Consider the following 24,772-nt stretch of genomic DNA (forward strand, 5'->3'; position numbering starts at 1 on the left):
ACCTCTGGAACCCTTGGGGCAGCCCCTTCTTTGCTCTGCTGACACCTGGGGGATCCACTTGCCATTTTATAGAAATGGCTTTCTTCTGCTAATAAGATTTTTGAAGGTTAATGACTTAATATAACAAAGCCGTATATATCCCTTGTGCCATAAATCATACTTCCCAGTATTTCTTTGAAAAACGCTATTTTCAAGCTTTTATGTTTGGAGTCATGTAGTAACTGATAGACTCTGTGCTTCATGCCTGCCATCAGATTATTAATAAACAAATATTAAGGAATATAATTTCTTCATCAAGAGACATACCCACTTATTCCTTCTCTTGATTACAGTTCTCTAGATGTGGGAGAATAGTGATGTCCCCACGGCTAGACATCATTTGTCACCTCAAAGTGCAAAGAAGCCACAAGCCGTCAGGATGAGCACTGTCTGGTTGGTCCACGGAAGTCACCCCCAAGGGCAAGGCATGTGGGGAGAACAGGCTTTGTCCTGGAAGCTTCTCTCTACCAGAAGGCTCAGTTTTTGTTTGCCAAGGAACTTGGGTCAGACCCAAATCCAACCAATACTATTTTAGTGCAAGTTTCAATTTTTTTCCCCCTCTTATATCTAGGTATCTGAGTAAAAAGATGCTCGTTTGTGTGGGGTGTGTGGGCAGGGGCAACGTTTTACATTTGTACCTGTTCATGTAAAGCCTAGACTTTGGTTAACAAAGTTCAGCTTGCGGAATTGCTAGCGTACCGTTACTTCACGGGGATCGCTGACGGGGATGGGAGTCTCCCTTAAAATTGTTACCAAGACCTCTACCATCCTCCTGACCTCTCAAAGTATTCAAGGTCACTGCCAGCCCGAAGGGAGCTTCTGGCTTCCTTCTCAATCTTCACGAACCAAAGCTGACAGATGAGAGAGAGGCTCGTAGTGAATTACTAGCGTCCATACCTCCTCCCTGTAACATGCTCCTTAGAGCGGGACTTGTATAGTTTTCAGTTTCCAAACACCCACCTCCCTCTCCTGGACAACCATGGGCACCGGCTGCCTGCCCGCACCCGGGCCAGGTTCTCCAAGCGTGGGGACACGAGGCGGCAGTCAGTCCTTCACAGCTGATCGGGAGGCCCTCCCTTGGTCTGAAATGGGCTGTCTGGCCTGGAGGTTGGCACGACTCAGCTGCATCCACACTACCACCTACAGTGGATGCTTCTTATGAGTGCAAGCAGGAACCATAAATCTGAGGGCTGTCATCCCTTTGCCACAAGAGTGGGCGAGAGCTCGGCAGGGAGAACGGGGGTCTCGTCACGGAAAAGGAGACGATGAGGTTTATTTTGAGAAGCTGCTGATCATGGGTTCTGTAAATCTGGTAGTATTTTCCTCTGGTCAAGAGGATGAACTGGCATGAAACATAGACCATGGTTCCTTAGGATCATCGCTTCCCTGGTAGCGAAATGCTGAGACATGAACAGGGAGGTGTTGACTGGGGGAGAAATGGCTGACACACAGCCAAGCAGCTCGTATTAGAGTTTCGGACACTGACAATGTACGCGCTTATCCTTGGAAGTCTTCCTTTTGGGGGCCACAGTCATGGGGTCTAGGGGAGAATGTGAGAGTGCCCTGTGGAGTAAAGTAGCATCAGGCATGGCCATCGGATGGCCTCTGTAATGAGCTGATGCACCTGTAATCACAGGGCCTTGTCTCAGGCAACCCCCGCTCCTCAAGAGCAACATCTGTTCCTACATAAATGAAATTACAAACATGGACTGGCTTAAAATTAAATGAACCATCCCCGACTCTTGGATCTAGAGACCCCTGCCACGTCTCTCTCTGCCACCTGTAACATGAGGAGGTGGCATTTAATGATGTAACATGTCTCTCTGCTCACAGATATTACGGTTCCATCCTTTTTCCTTTCGATTCCTTGTTCCCAAAAATATCAGGGTGTGTGTTTGCTACATATGTAAAAGCGGAGGTCGATTTCAAACAGGGTGGTCAAGAAATTAGGGAACTATTGTCAACTGATCTATAAACCTCCCGGGGACTAGAGGTCTTTCAAAACAGCCTCCACAGACGTCATCCTAAGAACACACATCCTTCCATCAGGGAGACAAACACATGCGCGCACTCACCGGTCTGGCGCCGCTCATCTCCTCTCGAGCATCCTCAGCCATCCTCCACCCTTTCCGCCTGCCCCCCACCTCCGAGCCTCCATGATGCCCGGAAAATATGCCTGTAAGATACTAAGTGAACCCTCAGGTGTTTATTTCCAGACTTTCTTTCCTTAGCATAAATATTTTCCAAGTTAATGCCATAGTGGAGGACGCGACTGCCAGAGTTAATAGCAGTGCCGGAATTCCACGCAAGACCAGGCTCAGGGGCGTGCAGATGGCAGCGCGGCGCACTCACCCGTGGCGCTCTTCCTGTTCTCCTCCCTGTCCTGCGTGCGAGGGGGCACCAGGGAGCTTGGCGTCGGGGGCTGTGGCGTCGGGGGGGCTGGCGCCCGCCTCTTCTTTTTCTGCAGGTCAATCTGGGACCCCAGAGATACCTGGGAAGCACAAAGAAAGGTGACAGTGTCAGAGAGTGGGGTGCACAACTCAGAGAAGCTGGCCAATGGGATGCGGTGCTCTAAGGAGCGTTGGTAGATTGCCAGGTTCCTTTCTGGGGTCCCAGGGCAGGTGGCGGATGCCCTGGTGTGAGGGCTTGCCGTGCAGCCCAGGAGTGGCCCCGAGGTGGCCCAAGGATGCTCACAGACATCCCAACACCCCTCTGAGCTGGGGGAGCTGGGGCTCTGCCCCAAATTGCCAAGGGATTTCAGGCCAGTCAGGGGACTTAGTAACTTCCCCTCAGAATAAATATGAGAAAGGGGACCCTTCGCCCTTCGTTAAATGCAGAAGAGAACCAGTCCTTCTGGAAACTTGAGCAAGGGCTGCCATGATGTGCACCCATGCAGCGGGAGAGCAGAAGGGCCCGGCTCAGGGCTCACTGTGCCCGGAATTCCGCTTGTTCCCCTGCCCCTGCATGTTCCCGAGCAGCCAGGACTAGTCACTGTCCACAGATGGGCCACCCATGCACCGGAATTACAGTGAAGTTTGTCAGCCTGCGGCTCACAGTGTCAGCCTATGGGATGTCAAGCTCTGTCCACGCAGAAACCCCGCTCCCACCAAAGAATTGTCCCAACGACAAATTCACAGCTTCGAAAGGCTGCATAAAGACTGCATGTTCTCCTCTCTTCCCCAATACAAAGTTTCCATCCGTTCATTCTCATCGATGGATTTCAATGCACTGCATTTGAACGTGTACAGTGTGTGCAAATAAGGAAAACCATTTACTCTGCTGGGTCCCTGCGCTCAGGGGGCCCACAGCTGAGTCCCTGCCTGGGGTCGAAACAGTCCCTGATGGCTCAAGGGCTCGTTGTGGGAGGGCTGCCCACCAACCCCACCCCGGTGTGGATCTGTTCTCCCCCTGGTGCTCCCTGGTTTAGGAACACAGGCTCCCAGCGTGTGTGCCGGACCAGGCGCATGCCCCACTTCCACAGAGCGCAACGTCCTCTTCTGGGCTGGGCCTGGTGTTTCCTGTGTTTGTACGTGTGTGTGTAAAGAGTCTCCTTTTAAAATTTTTCTCAGTAATACACATTTATTGCAAAATAAATTTATATTTAAAAACTACATAAGCAAAAGAAAGAAAAAAAAGTCACTTTGTGTTAAAGTCACTTTGTTAACACTCGGATTCTAACTACTAACAGTTGGCATACATTTTTTTGGTCTTTACTTTTTTTTTTTTTTAGATTTTATTTATTTATTTGAGAGAGAAAACAAGCACAAGCAGGAGGAACGGCAGGCAGAGGGAGAAGTAAGTAGGCTTCGCACTGAGCAGGGAGCCCAATGTGGGGCTCGATCCCAGGACCCTGGGACCACGACCCAAGCCGAAAGCAGAGGCTTAACCGTCTGAGCCACCCAGGTGTCCCTGGTTTTTACTTTTTCTTTTCAAAGTCATATACTTTCCACCCTTCTACTACAATATACAACGTCCACCTCCTTTACCCGTACAACTCTGTAATATACTTCATGGAAAACACGGACAGAAGGAAAATCAAGTCACTCCACAAAGCTCAGAGCCTAGCCAGCGCCTCATGGTCCACACTGCCCCCACTCCAGAGGAACCACTTCAAACCCTCTCTTTTGACGTTTACTCTGTTTTTAAAAATAATATGCTTATTCTGCTATTTCTTGATTTCCCCATGTTAGATACCAGCTTTCTACTCCAAAAGAGGAAGATTTAGCTCCCTGACACACACACACACACACACACTCACACACACACATGCACCCACAGTTCCTCCTCAATCTTTCCAGAAATTATGGCTCAGGGTTAAATTAACACTAGTTCTACGTATATAGTTATAATAGATTTAATTCCATCAAACAGAAATCTTCAAGAGGAAGTTTCTCCAGCTGAGACGTTTCACGTCTATGTTGACGTTTTCTTTCTGGGTCATTTTGATTTCTCTGAACTTGGTAATTGATTTGTTTTCTAACTTTTTCTTCTGGGTTTCCTGGAAATGGCTTTTCCTCGACTCAGCTGTTTTTCTCCCTTGTTTCCTGGATCCCAGGCCTTTTTAAAAATTGACTTCCTTGTTAGGGTGGGGCTCAGGCTCTGTCAGCTTTCCGAGGCAAGATGTACGTGAGGTGACTCTAGGAGACCTTGAAAATCTACGACGGTTTCTATGCTGTTCTCCTCACCAGCCGGTCATAGATGCTGGCTCTGTCTTCTTCGTGTGGTCCGCTTCCCCTCTGTGAGCTTTAAGGACCCTCTCTTGTCCTTGGAGCCCCGAAATTTCTGACAGCATGCCCTGGGCTGGAGTGCTCTCCACCCATGGTCTGGGGTATTTGTGGAACCCTGCAGTATAGAAATCCTTTAATGCTGCAGACTGTTCTAGCATCATTCTTTTCAGATTTCTTCTTCCCTCTGTTTTCACTGTCTCTCCCTGGGTTCTGATTATTGAATACTGAGGGTTCAAAATCAATTTTCTAACTTTTCTTGAATATTTTTGCCTAATTAAAAATTTTTCCTCTTTCTTGGAAATTTCCTTTACCTCATTGTCCAACTCTTGAATTTTTAAAACTCTGTGACTATGTTTTTAATTTCCAAGAGCTCCTTCCTGTTACGTATTTTTTAAATAGTATCATGTCTTCTTTCCTGGATACAATATCTTCTCTTTTTTCTCTGAGGCCATTGTTTATATTTGTTAAGACGCTTTTTTTTTTTCTTTTTATGCATTGTTGTTTCCTGCACGTTCCTTTCTCCCTCTCTCTGTCTTAGCGTCTGTCTGTCACATTCTGGCCTTTCCTCAATTTCTGGCGATCCTTGGCCAATTGCTTATAATTGTGTGTTTCTGGGGACAGAGTCTCTTTGACACACCAACGGGTTTCCCTGCAGGTGCCTGGGCAGAAATCCAGTTAGCTCACAGGGGGATCCCTAAATGCACTTATCTGCAGGATTCTCTTCCATGCAGCGGGACCTTCCAGCCTCCTGCCAGAGGTGGGAGCTGGTCTTGCAGAGCGGGAGTTCGGGGGACAGCCCTGGACCCATTGGGCGTGTGCTTCTCCTTTCTCCCGGTGCACAGTACTCTCCGTGTAACTCAGGTCCTGGAGGCAGCCTCTCACCTCGCCAGGCCCTGCTCCCTGCTGCTGGGTCTCTCCAGCCAGAGGTCAGCCCTCAGCTGCTCCTGCTTTGCTGGGAATTTGACAGTCCCGCCAACCTAGTTCCCAGTGTCTACTGACCCCTTACTGCTCCTCCTCGCCTTCTCTTTGTCGTAGTGGGCTAATGCTCTGCATTCATTTTAGTGGGGCTTCAAAAGGAGACAGAGGGACTAACTCATTTCATCCCCCATATTTCCCTATATGTTTTTAAAAGGCTGTCTGGTAAGGCATGGGATCCGTGAGCCAGAATTAATTCAGTCAACTCCATTAAGATTGTTTGGTTTTGGCCAGTAAAAATTAGACTTCTTAGCACACCCTGAGAGTTTTTTCTTTTCTTGCCTTTCTTCTTCTTTCTTGTCTTTTTCTTTTTTAGCGTTCCATAAGTCCCTTTACTAGAACAACTGAGGTAAGGAACATGTAAGATTGGAGGGACACACCAGTTCTAAATTGCTTTCCCAATTTTAAGAATCCTTGTCATGTGCTTAGCTCACCCTGAGTTTGTGATGAACTCACCAGGGCTCTTGCAAATAAATGGATAGCAAACCTTTCCACGTTTCTGTTAATATCTATATGTTACTTTGGTCCATTGTTCTGTCTTGGGCCCTGGTGCTGGACTCTCAGGAGACCCTGTTTTGCTGTGCCCTTTGCCAGGCGTTCTTGGGTAAGGGGCGGGACACTTACCCTATCACCTATACCCTCAAAACCCTGCCTCTGCTTCCCACCCAGTCACTGATGAAAATGTTGAAAGGCACAGAGCTTTGGCTCTGATACCTGGATTTCTTCCTTTGGGGTTGACATCAATTCATCAATTAATGGTGATTGTTCACATGTGATGGATTTGCCCACGTGCATTATTTTCAGGTTCACATTTCTCAATGTCCTTATTTTTAAAAGATGAGAGACTTTGTTAAATGCCATTCCTTTCCTTATTCCTTTCATTAAGGAGCAAGCAGGTGTTGGTTCCTTATCCTGTGACAAGAATTGCAGTGGATTCAAAGACATGAAAACCTTCTGACCTCAAGTTGTTTGCAGTCTAATGAAGGAGACATAATTCTGTAACATTTACACAATCTCCTAGGCTGGAAACACCGCCCAAAGCTGTAATGTGGGGCTTACTTGGGGACATGGTTCCTTCTGGGAATTCACGCTGGTTAATCAGAGCCCACTAAGCTCCCACTATATCTACATAATAATGACACGTTCCAGAATTCTGCTGAGTGTCGACATCAAGGTGGAGATACTTGGAAGAGAGGGGCAGGGAAGCAGTTCTGGCTTACCCAGTCTGGAAAAGCAATTCACCTGTTGAAAAAAGTTCTGGCTCACTGCTTGTTACAAACTTTGGAGAAGCATCATGGCATTCCGGAGGTTTGCTGAGATGGTCCAGCTTCGCCAACAGCATTCCTCTTCCCAGAGGTAAGGACAGACCACTCAACAAACATTTGTTGAAGACCACCTAGTTCCCAGATATAGAGCAACTCCTGATCAATTAAGATAACGTGCTTGGAAAGCGTTTGGCAAGCTCTGAGATCACTAATCGAGATGAGTGCTAATGGGCAAAACATTTTTTTTTTTTTTTTCCTGGAGCTTTTGTTAGTTTAACCTGTTTAAACAGAAATGTTCTAGCAGATGTACTTACAGACTTCAAGGAAATACTATTTACAATAGCTGCAAAGATTTAGTAAATATTTACTAGGGGTGCCAAGTGTATCCAAATACGACTACCTCAAAAGAGCTAATTTCCCTAAGTCTGTTTGGTAAGGGAAGAAACTGAAGCTCTGCAGCTTACGGCAGATAACTTGCCCAAGGCCATACAGCTAATGAGTGGACAGAGTTGGTACTTGAGCTTTGAGTCCAAGCGTTCCTTGGAAGAAATAACTCCTGCGGTTTGGAATGGAAATGTCTATCCCTAGGAGTCCATACACAACTAACACCCATGGAGTTCTCATTGTCCCACGCGGCAACCTATCCACCTACAGGGTGGATGGGGAAGCAATTTGTGCTGGAGAGAGTTGCTTCAGAAAACACTTCTTAGACCTGAAGCACATCTGTATGTTCTTCAAGGAACATGTGAAATCCGGGTCTGCCCGCTCTCTGAAGCTTGTGCCTATCGTTTCCCCTTCTTAGAACCAGGACATGGAGTGGCCCCTCTGGGCGGGGCCGGCTGATTCTGACCTGCCGCCCATCTGGGGTTCCCTGATAGTGGAACCTGAATCCTGCAGGGCCTGGTCTTTTTAGGAAGCATCCATCCACTGTGGGTCCTTTGGTCTCATAATCTCATTGTGACAGTTATGTGTAAGGCCAGACTGGAGGTCAGAAAGTGTTTAAGGGGAGGGGAAGTTCTGCTTTAAAGAGAATGGGTCGGACTCTCACCACGAGACACAGAGCCTCCTGCTGCCACCTTGCTCCTGGAGCTTGCTCAGGGCGTGGCATTTTGTAGGAATGTGAGAAAAAGCGGTTCGTGCCTGTGTGTGTGCACGTGTATGTATAGGTGTGTATGTGTGTCTGTGCATGTGTGTGCATATGTGCGTGCATGTACGTGTGTGTGAATATGCATGTGTGTGTGCATACAGGCGTGTGTGCACACATGTGCGTGCATGTGTGTTTTCCATGTTCCTTTACAGTTTTTATCTATATGAATATGACATTCACATTATTTTTTTAGGGAAATGGACATATCCCTCTAAGTTTTAAGTGTTTGGCTAAAGGACAGAGACATGAGTAGATTTGAGGGTCTATGTTATGAAATAAAATTAGTACAGCTCAGTACCTTGCAGACATTTATGTGTTCATTCATTCCTTCTTCCTTCCATCCACCCATCCACCCACCCATCCACCCACCCATCCACCCATTCATTCATCCATGCACCCACCTATCCATATCATCCATCCATTCATCATCCATCCATCCATCCAACCATCCATCTATCCATCCATCCACCCATCCTTCCATCCACCCATCCATTCATCCATTCATCCATGCACCCACCTATCTGTATCATCCATCTATCCATCCATAATTCATGCACCCACCCACCCACCCACCCACTCATACACCCACCCATCTACCCATCCACTCATCCATTCACCCAAGCACCCCCCTATCCATATCACCAATCCATCATCCATCCATCCATCCATCCATCTATCCATATCATCCATCTATCCAGGCATCCATCCATCCCTATCCATCCATCCATTCACTCATCCATCCAAACACTTGGGTACTTGATGCCAACCTCCAGGCTAGGCACAAACCAGTGAGGGAAGGAACACCAGGTACCTTTCTTCCAGCCACACCGAACTGGCGGCTCACTGTGCTTGGCAGTGTTGTCTTGAGTCCCTGCTTTCTGCCCTTCCCAGAATGCCCTTCCTTGTCCAATGCTTCTGTCAGTCTTCTGCCCCTCCTGAAATCTTCCTCAGTCTTCAGGAAGCCCCCTGAAATTTCCCAGGTGGGTGTTAATGGCCTGTCTCCTATGCTTCAATAGCAGGTGGCTCCAATGTACGAGCAGTGCCCTGCTGGAACTCCATCCTCACTGCCTCCTCTCCCTAGTTCAGCTCCTCTAAGCTTGGAACAGGAAAGGGTCTGTCTTATAAGCTCTCAATTTCCACAATCCCTAGCCTCATGCTTCTGCACTTTAGGAATCAATAAATGTGTGTGGAATACAAGAAAGACTAAAGGAGACGTTCTATATAAATGTGGCATGCTGTGGAGGGAGTTTATAAATATTGTTTTTCAGCCAGAGCCCGCAAGTCTAACACAGCCCTAGCCCCGTATCTCATCTCTCTCTCATTCGAAATGAAAATACCCTACTGTTTTTACGCAGGTCCAAATGAAAGTCATATATTCTCACTGAAAACAGTTTGAATAATACAGGGGCATATCAAGTGCTAAGTGACATCTTCCTTTCCTCTGCTCCCAAGAGATAACTTCTATTAAAGCGTGACATGCATCTCCTTAGGCTTTCTTTCTGTGTATCTACCTACATGAATATTGATAAAAATGAGAGCATACTCTCTTGATGGCAGCGGCTTTTGTCATCTACACCACTGCTGGGCGTAGGTCTCCCTGACGTCTTGAGGTTGGGAAGGGTCCACCCTGTGGGGACCACCTGTTTTTATCTGTCCTCCAGGTTTGGCATTTGATTTGTTGCTTTGTTGTGTTTGATTTGTTGCTCTTTCAAATTATATTGCAGTGAGCGTCCTCACCTAGTTATCTTTTCCACTTTGTTTATTCCCTTATGATCCCACTCCATAAACTTGCTGGCTCACCAGCAATATGATTTTTTTATTTTATTTTATTTCATTTCATTTTATTTTTATTTATTTTTTTAAAGATTTTATTCATTTATTTGACAGGGAGAGACACAGTTAGAGAAGGAACACAAGCAGGGGGGGTGGGAGAGGGAGAAGCAGGCTTCCCGCCGAGCAGGGAGCCCGATGCGGGGCTCGATCCCAGGACCCTGGGATCATGACCTGAGCTGAAGGCAGACGCTTAACGACTGAGCCACCCAGGCACCCCGCAATATGATTTTTAAATGAACTGAAATCAGAATCTAGAAGAGATACCCACCCTTGCATGTTTATGGCAGAGCTATTCACATTGGCCAAGATGTGGAAAAACCTTAAGTTTCCGTTGACAGATGAACGGGTAAAGCAAATATGGGATATTCATACAAGGGGACAGCACTCAGCCTTAAAAAGGAAGGGACTTCTGCAGGCTGTGGCGACATGGATGGGTCTGCAGGACATTATGCAAATGGAAACAAGTCGGGTAGAGGGACAAATACTGCATGATTGCACTTACAGGAGGCATCTGAAGCAGGCAAACTCAAGGAACCAAAGTGCGGGGGGCGGGGGGCTGCCAGAGGCCGGGGTGGGGGAAATGGGACCTACCACTCAATGGGCCTGAAGTCTCCATCAAGCCAGGTGAAGAAGCTCTAGGGATGTGCTATGCACCTGGGGCCTCCAGCAACATAACCTACTGTGTGCTGGAACACTGAAAAGCACAGATTGCCCGTGAAGAGCTCTTAGCACAATAAAACACAAACTGAAATAAACACATGATACGTGCCACCCGATAGGCCCCCAACAAGGCTGTATCAGCTTAAACTCTCACCAACGGCCCCTTCCTCCCACTCAACAAGAGTCGGTGAAAAGTGCCCTGATCCTTTTAAAAATCTATGTTCTTTGGGGCGCCTGGGTGGCTCAGTCGTTAAGCGTCTGCCTTCAGCTCAGGTCATGATCCCAGGGTCCTGGGATCGAGCCCCGCATCGGGCTCCCTGCTCGGCGGGAAGCCTGCTTCTCCCTCTCCCACTCCCCCTGCTTGTGTTCCTGCTCTCGCTGTCTCTCTCTCTGTCAAATAAATAAAATCTTTAAAAAAAAAAAATCTATGTTCTTTGAATACAAGGATCAGCGATTTTTAATGATTGCTGTTTATCTGTGTGCGAGACAGGAAGACGTTGACTATGCTTTATTTCTTCTCTCTCGCGTCCATGGTGTTGGCCTTTTCTTAGTGATCTCCCCCTAACTTACACATACACTGTGAATAGTGTCCCCAGTTCATCATGGACTTCTAATTTTCTGTACTTTACTGTTTTAGAATGTAAAAATCTATCTGATTCAATCTGTCAGGTTTTTCCACCTTTTTTGGAGGGTTGGGGGTGGATTCTAACCCTTTGTCATCCCAAGAAAGGGATTCTTCCTTCCAAATTTAAAGATTCCTATTGTTTAAACAGTAGTTTAAGTTTAAAGTATTCCTGGTTGAATTTTTTACATTTTTACTTTAAATCAACCTGGACTCAATTTTGCTCTGTGTTCTACATTTTCTCCACATGTTAAATTAGCTTACAACGCAAGTGATGTTTGTTTCATAAATCTGCATGTACCTCCATCACTGTACCACAAAACCCAGTAATATTCCACGCAGAATGAGGGGTGACTCATATTTCCGGTACTTACTGAAGCACCTCTTCCACGGAGGATCTGGCCTGCTGGAAATCTCACTCCTCGGAATCCAGATCCCAGGGGACCCGCTCGTGTCTGGGGCGTGCTGCCGGAGGGCGCCCTGCCTGCCTGCCTGCCTGTCCCCAAGGGCACCTGATCTCATCTCCACTGAACAGTGATTGTAGACCCAACATGTCCTGCAGAGAGTCAGGGTCAAGTCTAAGAAGAGAGAGTAGTTGGTGATGCATTCTAGACAGCCTTCCCTCTAAACTGCTTAAATAATTTCTAGAAAAGGGAATTCATACTTAAAGAGATATATCTTTTACCATTTGAGGTAGGTATTTCTTTACTGTGTTCTCGTGTCTGGGGACACCAGGACATCAGTTCTTTAGTATAATGAGGTTGCTCCAGATTAAAACTTAAACCTACACTTTAACCTCTTTGTCTTTAACAGAATGATTATTTACATATAATTTTCCTTCAGGTCCCCTGGTACTTTTAAGATGAGCAGCACAAAGATTATGAACCAGAACAGCCTAGAAAAGCATCTCAGCTTTGATTCACTGCTATGTCCTTAGTACCAGGAACTGTCCTTAGAATATCTGGGATGCTCACTAAATGTTCGCTGAATGAGGGAGTGTTGTTACCAGAAGCATCCATGTGATTAAAGCAATACTTTTTTTTTTTTTCTTGACAGGTGCACTCATCTAATGACTTTGTGAATGCCGTTATGTCTCAGACACTACTCTCACCACTGAGAGTAAGAGATGAGCAAGGGGCGCCTGGGTGGCTCAGTCGTTAAAGCGTCTACCTTCAGCTCAGGTCATGATCCCAGGGTCCTGGGATCGAGTCCCACGTTGGGCTCCCTGCTCAGCGGGAAGCCTGCTTCTCCCTCTCCCACTCCCCCTGCTTGTGTTCCCTCTCTCGCTGTGTCTCTCTCTGTCAAATAAATAAATAAAATCCTTTCTAAAAAAAGAGAGAGATGAGAAAGACAGGACCTTGGGGCTGGTTTTGTTGGAAGGGTTGTGGGTGAGGATCAAATTTCTGGCTGAGGTCCCTGCGTGGATGATGGACTTGCTCCTTGCCATGTGGAGAAGCAGGTTTACATGGAAGTCAAGGCTGTCAGTTTTGGACACATCAATGGAGCCTTCTGGTAGATATCCGGGGAGAGAACAGGCTGGAGGTGTTCAACTGAGAAACTTGCATAGCAATGCCATGAGGCTAAGCATGGATGGAGTTACCCAAGGAGAATGTCAAGAATGAGAAAGGGGTAAAATAACATATAACCCTAAGACAGTCTACCTTTCATGGGGCAGGTGTAACATGGAAGGCTCTGGAAGGGCTGGTATAACATGGAAGGCTCTGGAAGGGCTGGTATAACATGGAAGGCTCTGGACGGCTGAGTTGGAGCAGGAAGTGACCAGGATGGCCCCCAGGAGGACAGCCCCCACACAGAGTGGGTGGAGGAGCCCCACGGGGCGGGCAGGTGGCAGTCACAGCAAGGGCAGCGACCAGGGATGAATGGGACAGCATGGGGACCGTGTGCACTGAGGGTGCATTTGCTCAGGGCATTCAGGACTGGTCCACAGACCACTTCCCCTTCACCCACCGCATATCTTCAAGGTGATTTTTTCCAGCTACACAGGCTTTCATGCTGCCTTTGTGCAGAGAACCCCAGATTCACAATCAAGCTCGACTGCTCTGCTGGGCTCCTCAATGCTCATTGACACAGGCACCTGGAGGCACCTCCCCGCACCAAAACCCAAGTCCTTGGTGTTCTCCCCAGACCTGCCCCTCCACCAGTCTCCTCTGCCTTGAATAAAGGGCAACTCCACCCACTTGGTTGTTCAGGGAGATGCTTCGAGTCTGGAGCACCCCACACCCTCCCACATCCTTCTCCACTGCCACCACTCATCATCTCTCACCTGACACCTGCAGCAGCCCCTAGACTGGCCCCCTGCTTGCACCCCACACCCCTCCCGCCCGGCCGCGGCGCCGGCCCCAGCTCTGCTCAGGATCTGCAAGCACCTCCCAACTCCAGGTGAAACGCCTCGATTACTACGCATTATGTCGCAGTACACATGGTGGGGGGGCACAGACATCCCTGCAAGGTCCACGATCCTGTTTTCACTGGTTCTAGATATAGCCTCAGAAGTGGATTGCTGGATCATACAGTGATTCTACTTCTAGTTTTCTGAGGACCCTCCATACTGGTTTCCGGAGTGGCTGCACCAGTCTGCATTCCCATCAACAGTGTAGGAGGGTTCCCCTTTCTCTGCATCCTCGCCAACATCTGTTGTTTCTTGTGTTATTAATTTTAGCCATTCTGACTGGGGTGAGGTGATATCTCACCCTTGAATAATGTGGGACTTAGGGCCTCTGACCTCTGCATTGTTGAAAATCTGCATGTACCTTCTGACTCCCCATAACTTAATTACCAATAACCCACAGTTGACAGGAAGCCTTACCGATTACATAAACATTCGGTGATCACATACTTTGTATGTTATGCGTATCATACACTGTGTTCTTACAATAAAGTAAACTAGAGAAAAGAAAATGTCATTCAGAAAGTCCCAAGGGAGAGAAAATACATTTACAGTAGTGGTATTTATTGAAAAAAATCCACAGCCGTTCAAACCTGCGTTCTTCAAGGGTCAACCATATACTAATTACCTTGAGGACATTATGGGATGATGTGAGATAAGTCAGAGAAAGACAAATACTGTGTGCTATCATTTACTGTGGAATCTAAAAAAGCCAAACTTGTAAAAACAGAGAGTAAAGTGATGGTCATCAGGGGCTGGGAGGCAGGGGACAAGGAGATGATGTGGGACGACCTTGGCATCAGCAGTAAATAAATCCTGGAGATCTAATGCACAGTACAGTGAACACAGGCCCCAATGCTGTATCCTAACCATTATACCTGCTAAGAGACCAGATGCTTATTATTCCCAGCACAATAAAAAGCAATGATAATTGTGTGATGTGATGCAAGTGATTTCGCTACAATGACAAGCATTATGGTATATAAATGCACCAAAGCTCCGTACCCCTTACATTCATACCATGTTATATGTCAAATACATTTTAACCACAAAAGAGGGAAGCTCCAGAGTCCTGACTGTGCCAGCATCACCTGGCCCCCCACCCCGGAGTCCCCTATTGTACTATTCTCTGCTTCCAGGCCGTCCCTGTCTGTCCCCAGCCTGCCCTCCCCCGAAGTGTGCTCTGTCCCCCGTCCACGGAGCCTGCTGACCAGCCCTGAAAGCTGCCCGCTGTCTGTCACCCGTTCTCCCTCACCCGCTTTCTCTTCCAGACACATTACTCTTCCATTTCTGTGCACTGGCTGACGGTCTCCTGCTCTCGAACAGAATCTCCAGAAGAGACGGTTACTCGCGCCTTCTCCACACGGGCTACAGTGTGTGGCACAAAGTGGGTGCTTCGTACGTACTGACTGACTGACTGAATGAATGAATGATGGAGGGCATGTAAATGCTGCTGGAGGGATCCAGGGGAGGAGGCGTGCGGAAGAGAGGTAAGGCATACAGGCTGGAAAGTTCTCTGGGAAGAGGGAGGCCACCCTGGGACGAGATGCCGGAGGACCAGCCCCTCTGATGCCAGAGGCGTCCTTCCCAGGCCCCTGGCAGAAGCAGGAGACAGAATGCAGGATGCCAGAGGGGAGTGAGCTCTGAGGAGAGGGGAAGCTCCGCCCCCTGCGACCGGGCTGTGGGCAGACCTGCGGGGCCAGGGCCGACAGGGGTTTACACCTGAGGCAGCTCCAACCTGCAGCACCACGTGACCGGGAGCCCAGGGGGACAGCGGGGCTGGCCCAGCTCTGGTCTTCGGGGCATGTGCAGAGATTGTGCAAGAATCCAGGCAGGCCGCGACGATGCTGGCCACAGAGCAGTGCCTTCAGGGAAGGAAGGCGAGGGACAAGTAAAGAAAGAAGCAGAATTCCAAGTTGGGGGCTTTGGGGCAAAGAGCATGAGGAAGGCCCTAGAACCTGGCCTGGGCTTGCCCCATTGGGCACATTTCTGTTTGTGTTTGCTAGTTCCTGACCGTCGACTTATTCATGTCGCCTTGATTTGCTCAAGAATGCTTCCCTTCCAGCACAGCTCAGGACAGCCCCCAGCTCCACCCCGCTAGCCCATCTACCCTCCAGGGGGTGAAGGATACCCGCTCCCTCCATCCCTCTCCAGGTGAGAGAGGCCTTGTGGCAACAGCGCTCAGGTGTTCATACTAATGCTCCACTTTCCTTCTGGGAATTTGGGCAGGGGTTTGAGGAGATGGTGACGTTGTATCCTGATCTTACAGGAAGCATTTGGGGGCACTCTGCACCTCGCAAGGCTCCCCAGATCCTACGCTGCTCACCGGTGAAATGTAACAGAAAATGCAGGGACTCCGAATTTTAGACTTCCCTGTATAGTTTTCCCCTCACAAGTTAATCTTTCTGTCCATCGGTATATACCACCATTTTATTTTGTTCACCATAAATAAAATACTGATCCTGTGTGAGCAAACAGCATCCTTACTGTAAGCAGTGTCCTAGCTCGGTGTCATCTGGGTGAACGGATGGGGCAAATTCGAATTGAACCGATATGCAGCCACTTCCCTCCTAAATTACAAAAAAAAAAAAAAAAAAAAAAAGTTCTTCCAGGAACTTCCAAACCACACATCACAGACCTACACACAAAGTGTGGGAATTTTTTTCCCAGCATGGAGCCCAACTTGGGGCTTGAACTCACAACCCTGAGATCAGGACCTGAGTTGAGATCAAGAGTTGGATGTTCCACCGACTGAGCCACCCTGGTGCCCCAAAATAAAAAATGGTTTCCATATTTTTGGCCCTTGCAATTCCAGTGTCCATCAAATGTTTTGGAATTCTCCTTTATCTTTAGGCTCCTGAGAGAGGATGAATAGATTCCAACCAAACTCTGGTGCCTCGGGTCACCCACGCGACCTCCTTTGGTGTTTACCTTCGGTCCGCCAAAAATGCAAGCCCTCTTCATAGGTGGGAACGGGCATGCCACCAGGGAAAATGATTTCCATCCTCCCTATCTTTGGCAATCCAGAAAGAAAAACACCCAGCATGCTTCATGGAAAGTTATGAGAAGAAACAAAAGTGTTTGAGTACTTCCTTTCTACCTCACTTAGAACAAAATGCCCGAAAACATGTGCTTTACGTGCTTTTGATTTTTAAATAGAGGCTTTAACGTGAAATTCTCAAGTCTGCTTTCCCTTCACGTTCCCCAGTGTATACCAAGGCTCCCGTACCACCTCTACAAATATTTACGAAGCGTTGTTTTATCCTGCTGAAACTGCACTAGCCAGAAAGAGGTGCAGGGGTACTTATCTGTAGGTTCATCATCTCTTCGAGTTTCAAAGTAATGGCAGAAAACTCCTTCTTTTAAAATTGCACAGCTATGTGCGTAGGAAAGTTACCACTCCCCGGGGTACACCCGCAGCTCTCCGAACGCCGGCTGTGTTCTCAGCAGAGCACAAGAAGCTGGTGGAGAAGCAGGACCGGGGTCCCCCCGACCCAGCACCTACAGATGTGACAGCAGCTGAGGGCTGTAAGGTTTAGAGAGAAGCCCAGAGAACACAGGACCCAAACCAGCAGGGGAATCTCCTTCACAAACAGAAGGGAACCAGAACATAATAGCACCCTGCTCTTGAGCAAATAATCCCCCGGTCCAGGAGAACGGACTTCCTGCCGGCAACCCACAATCCTGTTTCTTCTTCCTCACTGTGGCCCCCCATTCTGCCTCGGCCCAGCCCTCGCTTGCTAGAACCTACGTCATGTCTTCAGAGCGAAGGCGAGGAGCCTCCTCGGGCCCGAGCTAGGCAATTCTCTGCAGATTCTCCTTCCTTCCATGATGCTCCTCCTGGGTGCCTCTCTCCTCCTCTCTTTTTCTTTCTTACCCACTCCCATATTCCTGACTATTTCCTACGTGTGGTAGTTCTCACACTGTCCGTGTGGCCCCACCACCCTGCTCCGGGGACAACTGCTAACCGGCCTCCCCATGTGTGTTTCCTGAAGATGTCTCAAATGCGAACCTGTCCAACCTGTGCTTTTTTTTTCTTTCATGTTGGGTATGCCCCGGGTACTGCTGGCACTGCCCTCTTGCTCACTTTGTTTATCACGCTATTCCCGGAGCATTTGGGTTCTTTCTCTGAAAGTCTCTCAAAACCACACCTCCATCCCCGCTTCACCACCTCGGCCCTCACCCAGGCCCTTAGCGTGTCCTGCTCAACCTAAGATCCTTTCATCTGTCTTGCCTCCATTTCTCCTTTCTTGGAGCCAGTCTCCACGGTGCCATCCAGGTCAGATCATTCACGTATTTACTCACAATCTTACTAAATACCTCTGGGGCTAGACACTGTTCTCCATGAAGGGGGCAGAGCCTCAAAAAAGATTCCTTCCTCCTACTCGCAGAGCTTATGTCCTGGTGATGGAAGGTGAAATAAAGAATTAGATCATTTTAGGGTGTGATCCACTTTATTTAAGATAGAGACATAGTGGGGAGATGTTTTTGTGGGGTTGGGGACAGAGAGCTACTGTGAGTAATATAAACAAGAGGATCGAGAAAGGTCTCTCTGAGGAGGTGGATATTTGCCTTAAATGAGGAGAAGGAGCCACTTCTGCAAAAAAAAAGAAAGGGGAGAACTCTCCAGACAGAGAGCAAGAAGAAGGTGGGAACCACTTGGCGGTTTAAATACTACAAAAGGAGAATGGCTTGAGGCCACTGTGGCCGAGCCTCTGCATGGTGTTACTGGCCTTGAAAAGGAACTTGGCTTTTCTTTGGTATCAGTCAAATAAAATAATAAGTAGGATCAAACCCAAATGATGTCTGTGGCAGCCACCCCGCTCCTTGGTGGGGCCCTGGTTTTCCCTCCTGCCTCATCTTACCTACAGGCCTCCTATACCTCGGCCTCCAGCGCTGCCACACGATACCCCCTTTACCTGTGCCATCCTGGCCTACGTCTAGCAAACTCCTATCCACCCTTCAAGACCCATGCACAATGTCCCATCTCACAAAAATGAATGAATGAATGAATGAATGCATGAATAAATAAATACATAAATAAATAAATATCTGCTTCTTGTGCACTCCAGGACACTTGTATGCACTTTGGCGTCACGGTAATATGTGGAAGGCTTCTTCTTAGACTAGGGCCTCCTCAAAACCAGGGATAAAGCTTATCCATCTGTGTGCTCAGGACCTAACATGGTACCATCCAGGACAGGAACAGCCCCCAATGCATTTTCACAAACAGCAAATGAAATGAGTGTATTTCTGAATGGTGAGACTCAAGAAAGACCCTGTCTTTCTTTAAAATAATGTAATTTATTTCTATTACTCTCTTCACATTTATCCACAGGGATACAGGGCAAAGCATGTCCATTTTGAATAGGCTCAGCTGGATTAGCCTACATCCTACAGAGATTTTCAGGTCATCCATTCCCATTTTCCCTAAATACTCTCTCACACACACAACTGCATAGGTTTGGACACAATTTAAGTAATGACTGCAAAAGTATAAAAGAGAAAAAAAAAAAAAAACAATGCCATAGGGTGGGTTTCAGAAGAATCTTTTGAAATAGATTCCACAAATATAGTCTTTGATGTCCTGATTTTTGATGAAGGAACAAAGCAATACAATGGAGAACTTAAAGTCTTTTCGAAAAACAGTGCTGGAAGAAATGGACATCCATGTGCAAAATAATGAATCTAGACACAGACATTATGCCCTTCACAAAAATTAACCCAAATGGATCACAGACCAAAAATATAAAATCAAAACTATAGGACTCCTGGAAGGTTACATAGGAGAGAACCTACATGACCTTGGGTTTGGTGATGACTTCCAAGATACGACACCAAAGGCAAAATCCGTGCAAGAAATAATTGATGAGGTGACTTCATTATAACTAAAACTTTCTGTTCTGCAAAAGACAGTCAAGAGAATGAGAAGCAATAGTTGGGAAAAAATATTTGTAAAAGACACATCTGAGAAAGGACTATTGTCCAAAATGCCCAAAGAACCCATAAAACTCAACAACTGGAAAACAAACCGATTAAAAAATGGGCCAAAGACTTTAACAGACACCTCACCAAAGATAATATACAGATCGCAAATAAGCATTTGAAAAGATGCTCCGTACGGTATGTCGTCAGGGGCATGCAAATTAAAACACCAAGTAACCACTTCACACCTATTAGAATGGCCCAGATCTGGAACACCGACAACATGAAATGCTGGTGAGGACATGGAGCCACAGGAACCCTCGTCCATCGCTGGTAGGAATGCAAAATGGCGCAGCCGCTCTGGAAGGCAGTTTGGGGGTTTCTTAAAAAACTAAACATAGTCTTACCCTATGATCCAGCAATCACACTCCTTGATATTTACCCAAAGGAGTTGAAAAACCTGCACATGGAGGTTTATAGCAGCTTTATTCATAACTGCCAAAACTTAGAGGCAACCAAGATGTCCTTCAGTCAGAGAATGGATAAATAAACTGGTCCATCCAGACAGTGGAATATTATTTAGTGCTAAAAAGAAATGAGCTGCCAAGCCATGAAAAAGAAACTTGAATGCATATTAATAATGAAAAGAGTCAGTTCGAAAAGGCTGTGTACCATACCATTCCAACGATGACATTCCGGAAAAGGCAAAACTATGTAGACAGTGAAAAGGTCAGTGGTTGCCAGGGGAGGTTGTGGGGAGGAGATATGAACTGGCAGAGAGCAAAGGATTTTTAGGACAGGGAAAATACTCTGTATGATATTGTAGTAATGGATGGACGTCAGTATACATTTGTCCAAACTCAGAATATGTAACACCCAGAGTGAAACATAATTGAAATTATAGACTTTGGATGATAATGTTTCAATGTGGGTTTATCAGTTATAACAAATGTATCACTCTGGTGGGGGGTGCTGATTACAGCTCCTATGTAACCTTCCAGGAGTCCATTAGGGAACTGCCAGTAGCTTCCATGCAATTTTGCTGTGAACCTAAATTTCCCCTAAAAATGTAAGTATGTACATATATGTGTGTGTGTGTGTGTGCGTGTGTGTGTATGTATTTAAATAAGCATTTCTTTTTTTAAATTTAATTTTATTTTTTTTAAAGATTTTATTTATTTGACAGACAGTGAGACACAGCGAGAGAGGGAACACAAGCAGGGGGAGTGCAAGGGGGACAAGTGAAGCAGGCTTCCCACTGAGCAGGAAGCCCGATGCGGGGCTCAATCCCAGGACCCTGGGAACAAGACCTGAGCCAAGGGAGATGCTTAACGACTGAGCCACCCAGGTGGCCCTTTAATTTTATTTTTAAATAATCTCTACACCCAACATGGGGCTCAAACCTACAACACTGAGATCAGGAGTTGCATGCTCTACTGAATGAGCCAGCTAGGCATCCCTAAATGTTCATTTCTATTCCAATTTGTCATTGATGGAATTTGGACAGCTCTCCTGAAAGTTCTGTGATTAGTTGTTTTGGGTTTTTTGTTTTTTTTGTGCGGTTTTGTGCATGTGTGTGTGTATGTTTTGTTTTTGCTCTTGTTTTTGTTTTGGCTCTAAAGAAAAGTTGGAAGCAAGAACCACAGAGAATTTCTAATATATGGGCCATTAATAAACTCTAAAAATTACCTATAAATACGGAAAAATTATCTCCCTGAGGCAATCAAGACAAGCAAGAAGCCCCTCATGCTCACTGAACTCCTGTTAATCGCGGGGGGCCCCTGGGGGGGCTGTAAGTAGCATAGCTGCTTGTGCTGATCTTTTAGGGAGTTTCCAAATGTGGCCTCCCTGAGCACCAGCGTTTGACCAAGGGCTGTGATGCTCCCTTGTCTAGGTCGTGTGTAGGGACTGCTTTCCTCTGCATCTTTCTGCACTGACATGCAGCCCACACTGAGGAGCCCCTGCACGAAAGCCAAGGGCTCAGATAAACACCACAAATTCCATACACACTGAGGCACCTGCAGGCCGGTCCTGGACAAGTTCCTCATTGGCTTCAGTTACTCCCATCCAGTTCTGTTTTGGATGGAAAAAGTGTGCATCCTCCTTTTTTTTTTAAAAGATTTTATTTATGTATTTATTTATAAAAAGAGACTCCAGCAGGGGGAGGGGCAGAAGGAGAGGGAGAAAGAATCTGAGGCAGATTCTGCGCTAAGTGCTGAGCCTGATGCAGGCTTGATCCCACCACCCTGAGATCATGACCTGAGCTGAAATCAACAGTCAGATGTTCAACCAATGGAGCCACCCAGGCGTCCCCAAAAGTGTGCATTATGCTCCTCGTAGAGTGCGGCCCACAATCAAAACCTAAAACTCCTACAAGTGAAAATAAATGTATTAATATTAGTCTTCCTTGGCATGTGTGTGAGTCAGACATCTTAACTTTCTCCTAGAAGTGACAAAGATCCTTTGGCATAGCTCTTGGGTGTGAGATGCGTTAGATGCGTTTGCTCGGCATGCCTCCTTCTTCGGGGAGACATGGGTTCTTACTCATCCAGGGAATAGATTTCACTGCAGGTGACAGCTTATTTGGGGTGTCTATGCTTCACCATAAGTGCTACTGATTTTAGGACTGGGATTCCAGCAGTATTCTTAAGCTCTAGAGCAGGGGTGTCTAGTGCCAACTGATACTCAGAATATATGTTGGAAATAAAATACGAAGCACGTACATAATGAAGACTTAATCAGGCTTTAGGATTCTATCAGCTATTAGAACAATGTGATGAACAGTGAAAGCTTTTCTGAACTACCGTTGCTGTTGTTTATAAGGTTTCTAGTAAGAAACATGCCCTTAATTTTCTCGCATCCTCCTCTGAGATTTTTCTCTCTCCTTCTACAAAACAGTCTTTGTTATGATGTGTTTTAGTGACTGGAAGATTTTCCTGTCCCTCAAGTCCGTGGATTAAAATGACTCCTTCACATTCTGTTCCTTGGCAAACAGGGAAAGCTAAACAGAAACACACAAAGAATAATACAGAGAATAGTGTGCTTTTTTGTTGTAATTATATCTACTGAAACAATAGGTTCTGAAAAAAAAACAGAAAAGATTTTCTATGGTTGAATGAGTCCTTTATAAAGGACCCAGTCCTTTTCAGTATTAGTTGAAGTCATTTCTCTCTGATACCAGAAGTGGGTTATTTGCTGTTCTCAGGACCTAATGTTTCAGTTTATTAGAAATATGAAAACTTGAACTTGATGGAATTAAGTGTGGCTCTCTTTATATAATCTAAGATTGCCTGTTTTATATGCATCGTCTGAAGATGATCAAGACGCTATGACCGAGTTGAAACATTTCCATGCGACCTAAATCCACACACATGTCCCTCTTTGGCCTCTTTACTGGAAGGCCACACAGGATGCAAAAAGCAGTGTTGGCAAATGCACTCATCTTCTAGGTTATTCTGCCTGATCCTCCCCCCACTGCCAATTAGATACATGAGGCTGTGGCCGAAAGACCCAGAACCTAGACTCTGGGCCTCCATGGGAGATCTCCATCTCCCACGCACAGCCAACAGGGTCCGCCCTGGCTGCTGAGCGGGCCCCCACCTCTATGTCGCTCCTTTCTCACCAGATGCACCATTACGGCCTGACCACTGTTCCAAATGCAGAACTAATAAGAAGCGTTTTCAGTTGGGCATTTCACATAAACATTGTTTTGCAAAGCAAAAAACCTCACACTTAGGAAGTTTGATCAAAGAAACCAGTTACCTGGGGCCCACACTGACACTGCTTCTGCCAGGCTGTAAGTGTGGGCAGTGTTGGGACTTACAGAAGTACCAAGAGGACCCACGCGCTGTCCCCGTGTCATCCACCATCTGCTCAGAAGTTCTGCAGGGACCGACCCTGCGAACACACACGCCAAGGATTTTCGTTTTAATGATTTTTCCTACCCAAAGGAAAGAAACACAGCCACGAGCACAAGGGACCGTGGTGTAATCTGCCCCATCTCGCCGAAGAACACTTCCCGGAAGTGGGTCTGCATCCGTGACACGTTTTGCCACTAACGGTCACCAGCTAGCAGGAGATTTCAGTGTCATTCTCCCCTTGCCACAGAAAGAAGTCTGCGAAGTTCTCATTTCTGTTACAGACGGGGGAGGAAAGAGGGCTGTCGACAAACAAATCACTTTGCTTTTTGTCTTTCATTGAATGTGAGACCCCAAAATTGGGCTCACGAGCAGCCTCACCTGGACGTTGTCCTCCAAACGACACATCATCCGTCCTCTGTCCCTGCCCACAAGTGTGCCCGGACTCGCAGCCTCCGAGGCATCTGCCCCCTGCCCGGAGCACGCGTGTCCCAGACGGGCACGTGGCCAGCTCCTTCCAAGACTGCAGTGCTCGGCACAGAGAATCAGCCACCCTGTTCCATCACCAGTTCACCTTCCTCACTGTACTCACACCTAGAAAAATGGTTTGTATTTGTTGGTTCTGTTGTTTATTTTCCGGATCCTGACACCAGCACCGTGAGAGCAGTCTGCGATCTCCCCGAAGCAGGGCGCAGGCTCTCAAAATGTGTGCTGGGACCACAAACGCACATACTAACGATGAACGTTCACCGAAGCTGCCAACACCCCACACCCCAGGCGCTGTGGAGTATTGTTTGTGTCAGAATGGGTCAGCGGCAAGTTGTATTTTTCAATGAATCTGTCCATTTCATGTAAGTCTTCCAAATTGTTGGTACCAACCCCACACCATTTCCTTATAATCTCTTAATAGGTGTTTATAGAATCGTATGAGCAGGTCATCTTTCATTCTTCATACTGGTGATTTATGTTCCCTTTGCTTCTTACACCAGTCTAGAGAGGAGTTGAGCATTTGGTCGAAACAGCTCTGGATTCATTTAATTTCCTGTTATCTTCTTATCTTTGGTTTCTCTGATTTCTGCTCTTTACTTTCTCTCTTTTTTTTCTTTGGATTTATTTTGCTCTACTTTCTCTAGCTGCATAAGATAGAACTGTAAGTCTTTGATTTTTAACTTTCCTCCTTGTCTGATATAAACCTTTAAGATTATAAGGCTCCCTATCAGCATTGCTCTAGCTGCATCCCACAAATTTTAATATGCCGTATTTTCATTTTTATTCAGGGCAAAATACCCTTGAACGACATGGGTTTGAAGTGCAT

At 46.8% G+C, this 24,772-nt stretch overlaps 1 protein-coding gene across 3 annotated transcripts in view; it reads right to left on the reverse strand.

Moving 5' to 3' along the window:
* COBL (cordon-bleu WH2 repeat protein) overlaps nt 1-24,772 on the reverse strand; it is a 278,487-nt gene that overhangs the window by 74,313 nt on the left and 179,402 nt on the right. For all 3 annotated transcript variants that reach the window (XM_032430638.1, XM_032430635.1, XM_032430636.1), the window contains exon 8: nt 2,392-2,530. In XM_032430638.1, coding sequence (XP_032286529.1) covers nt 2,392-2,530 — 139 coding nt within the window. The remainder of the gene's footprint in view (nt 1-2,391; nt 2,531-24,772) is intronic.

Source organism: Phoca vitulina, unplaced genomic scaffold (genome assembly GCF_004348235.1).
Source record: "Phoca vitulina isolate PV1807 unplaced genomic scaffold, GSC_HSeal_1.0 scaffold44, whole genome shotgun sequence".
Classification (NCBI taxonomy): domain Eukaryota; kingdom Metazoa; phylum Chordata; class Mammalia; order Carnivora; family Phocidae; genus Phoca; species Phoca vitulina.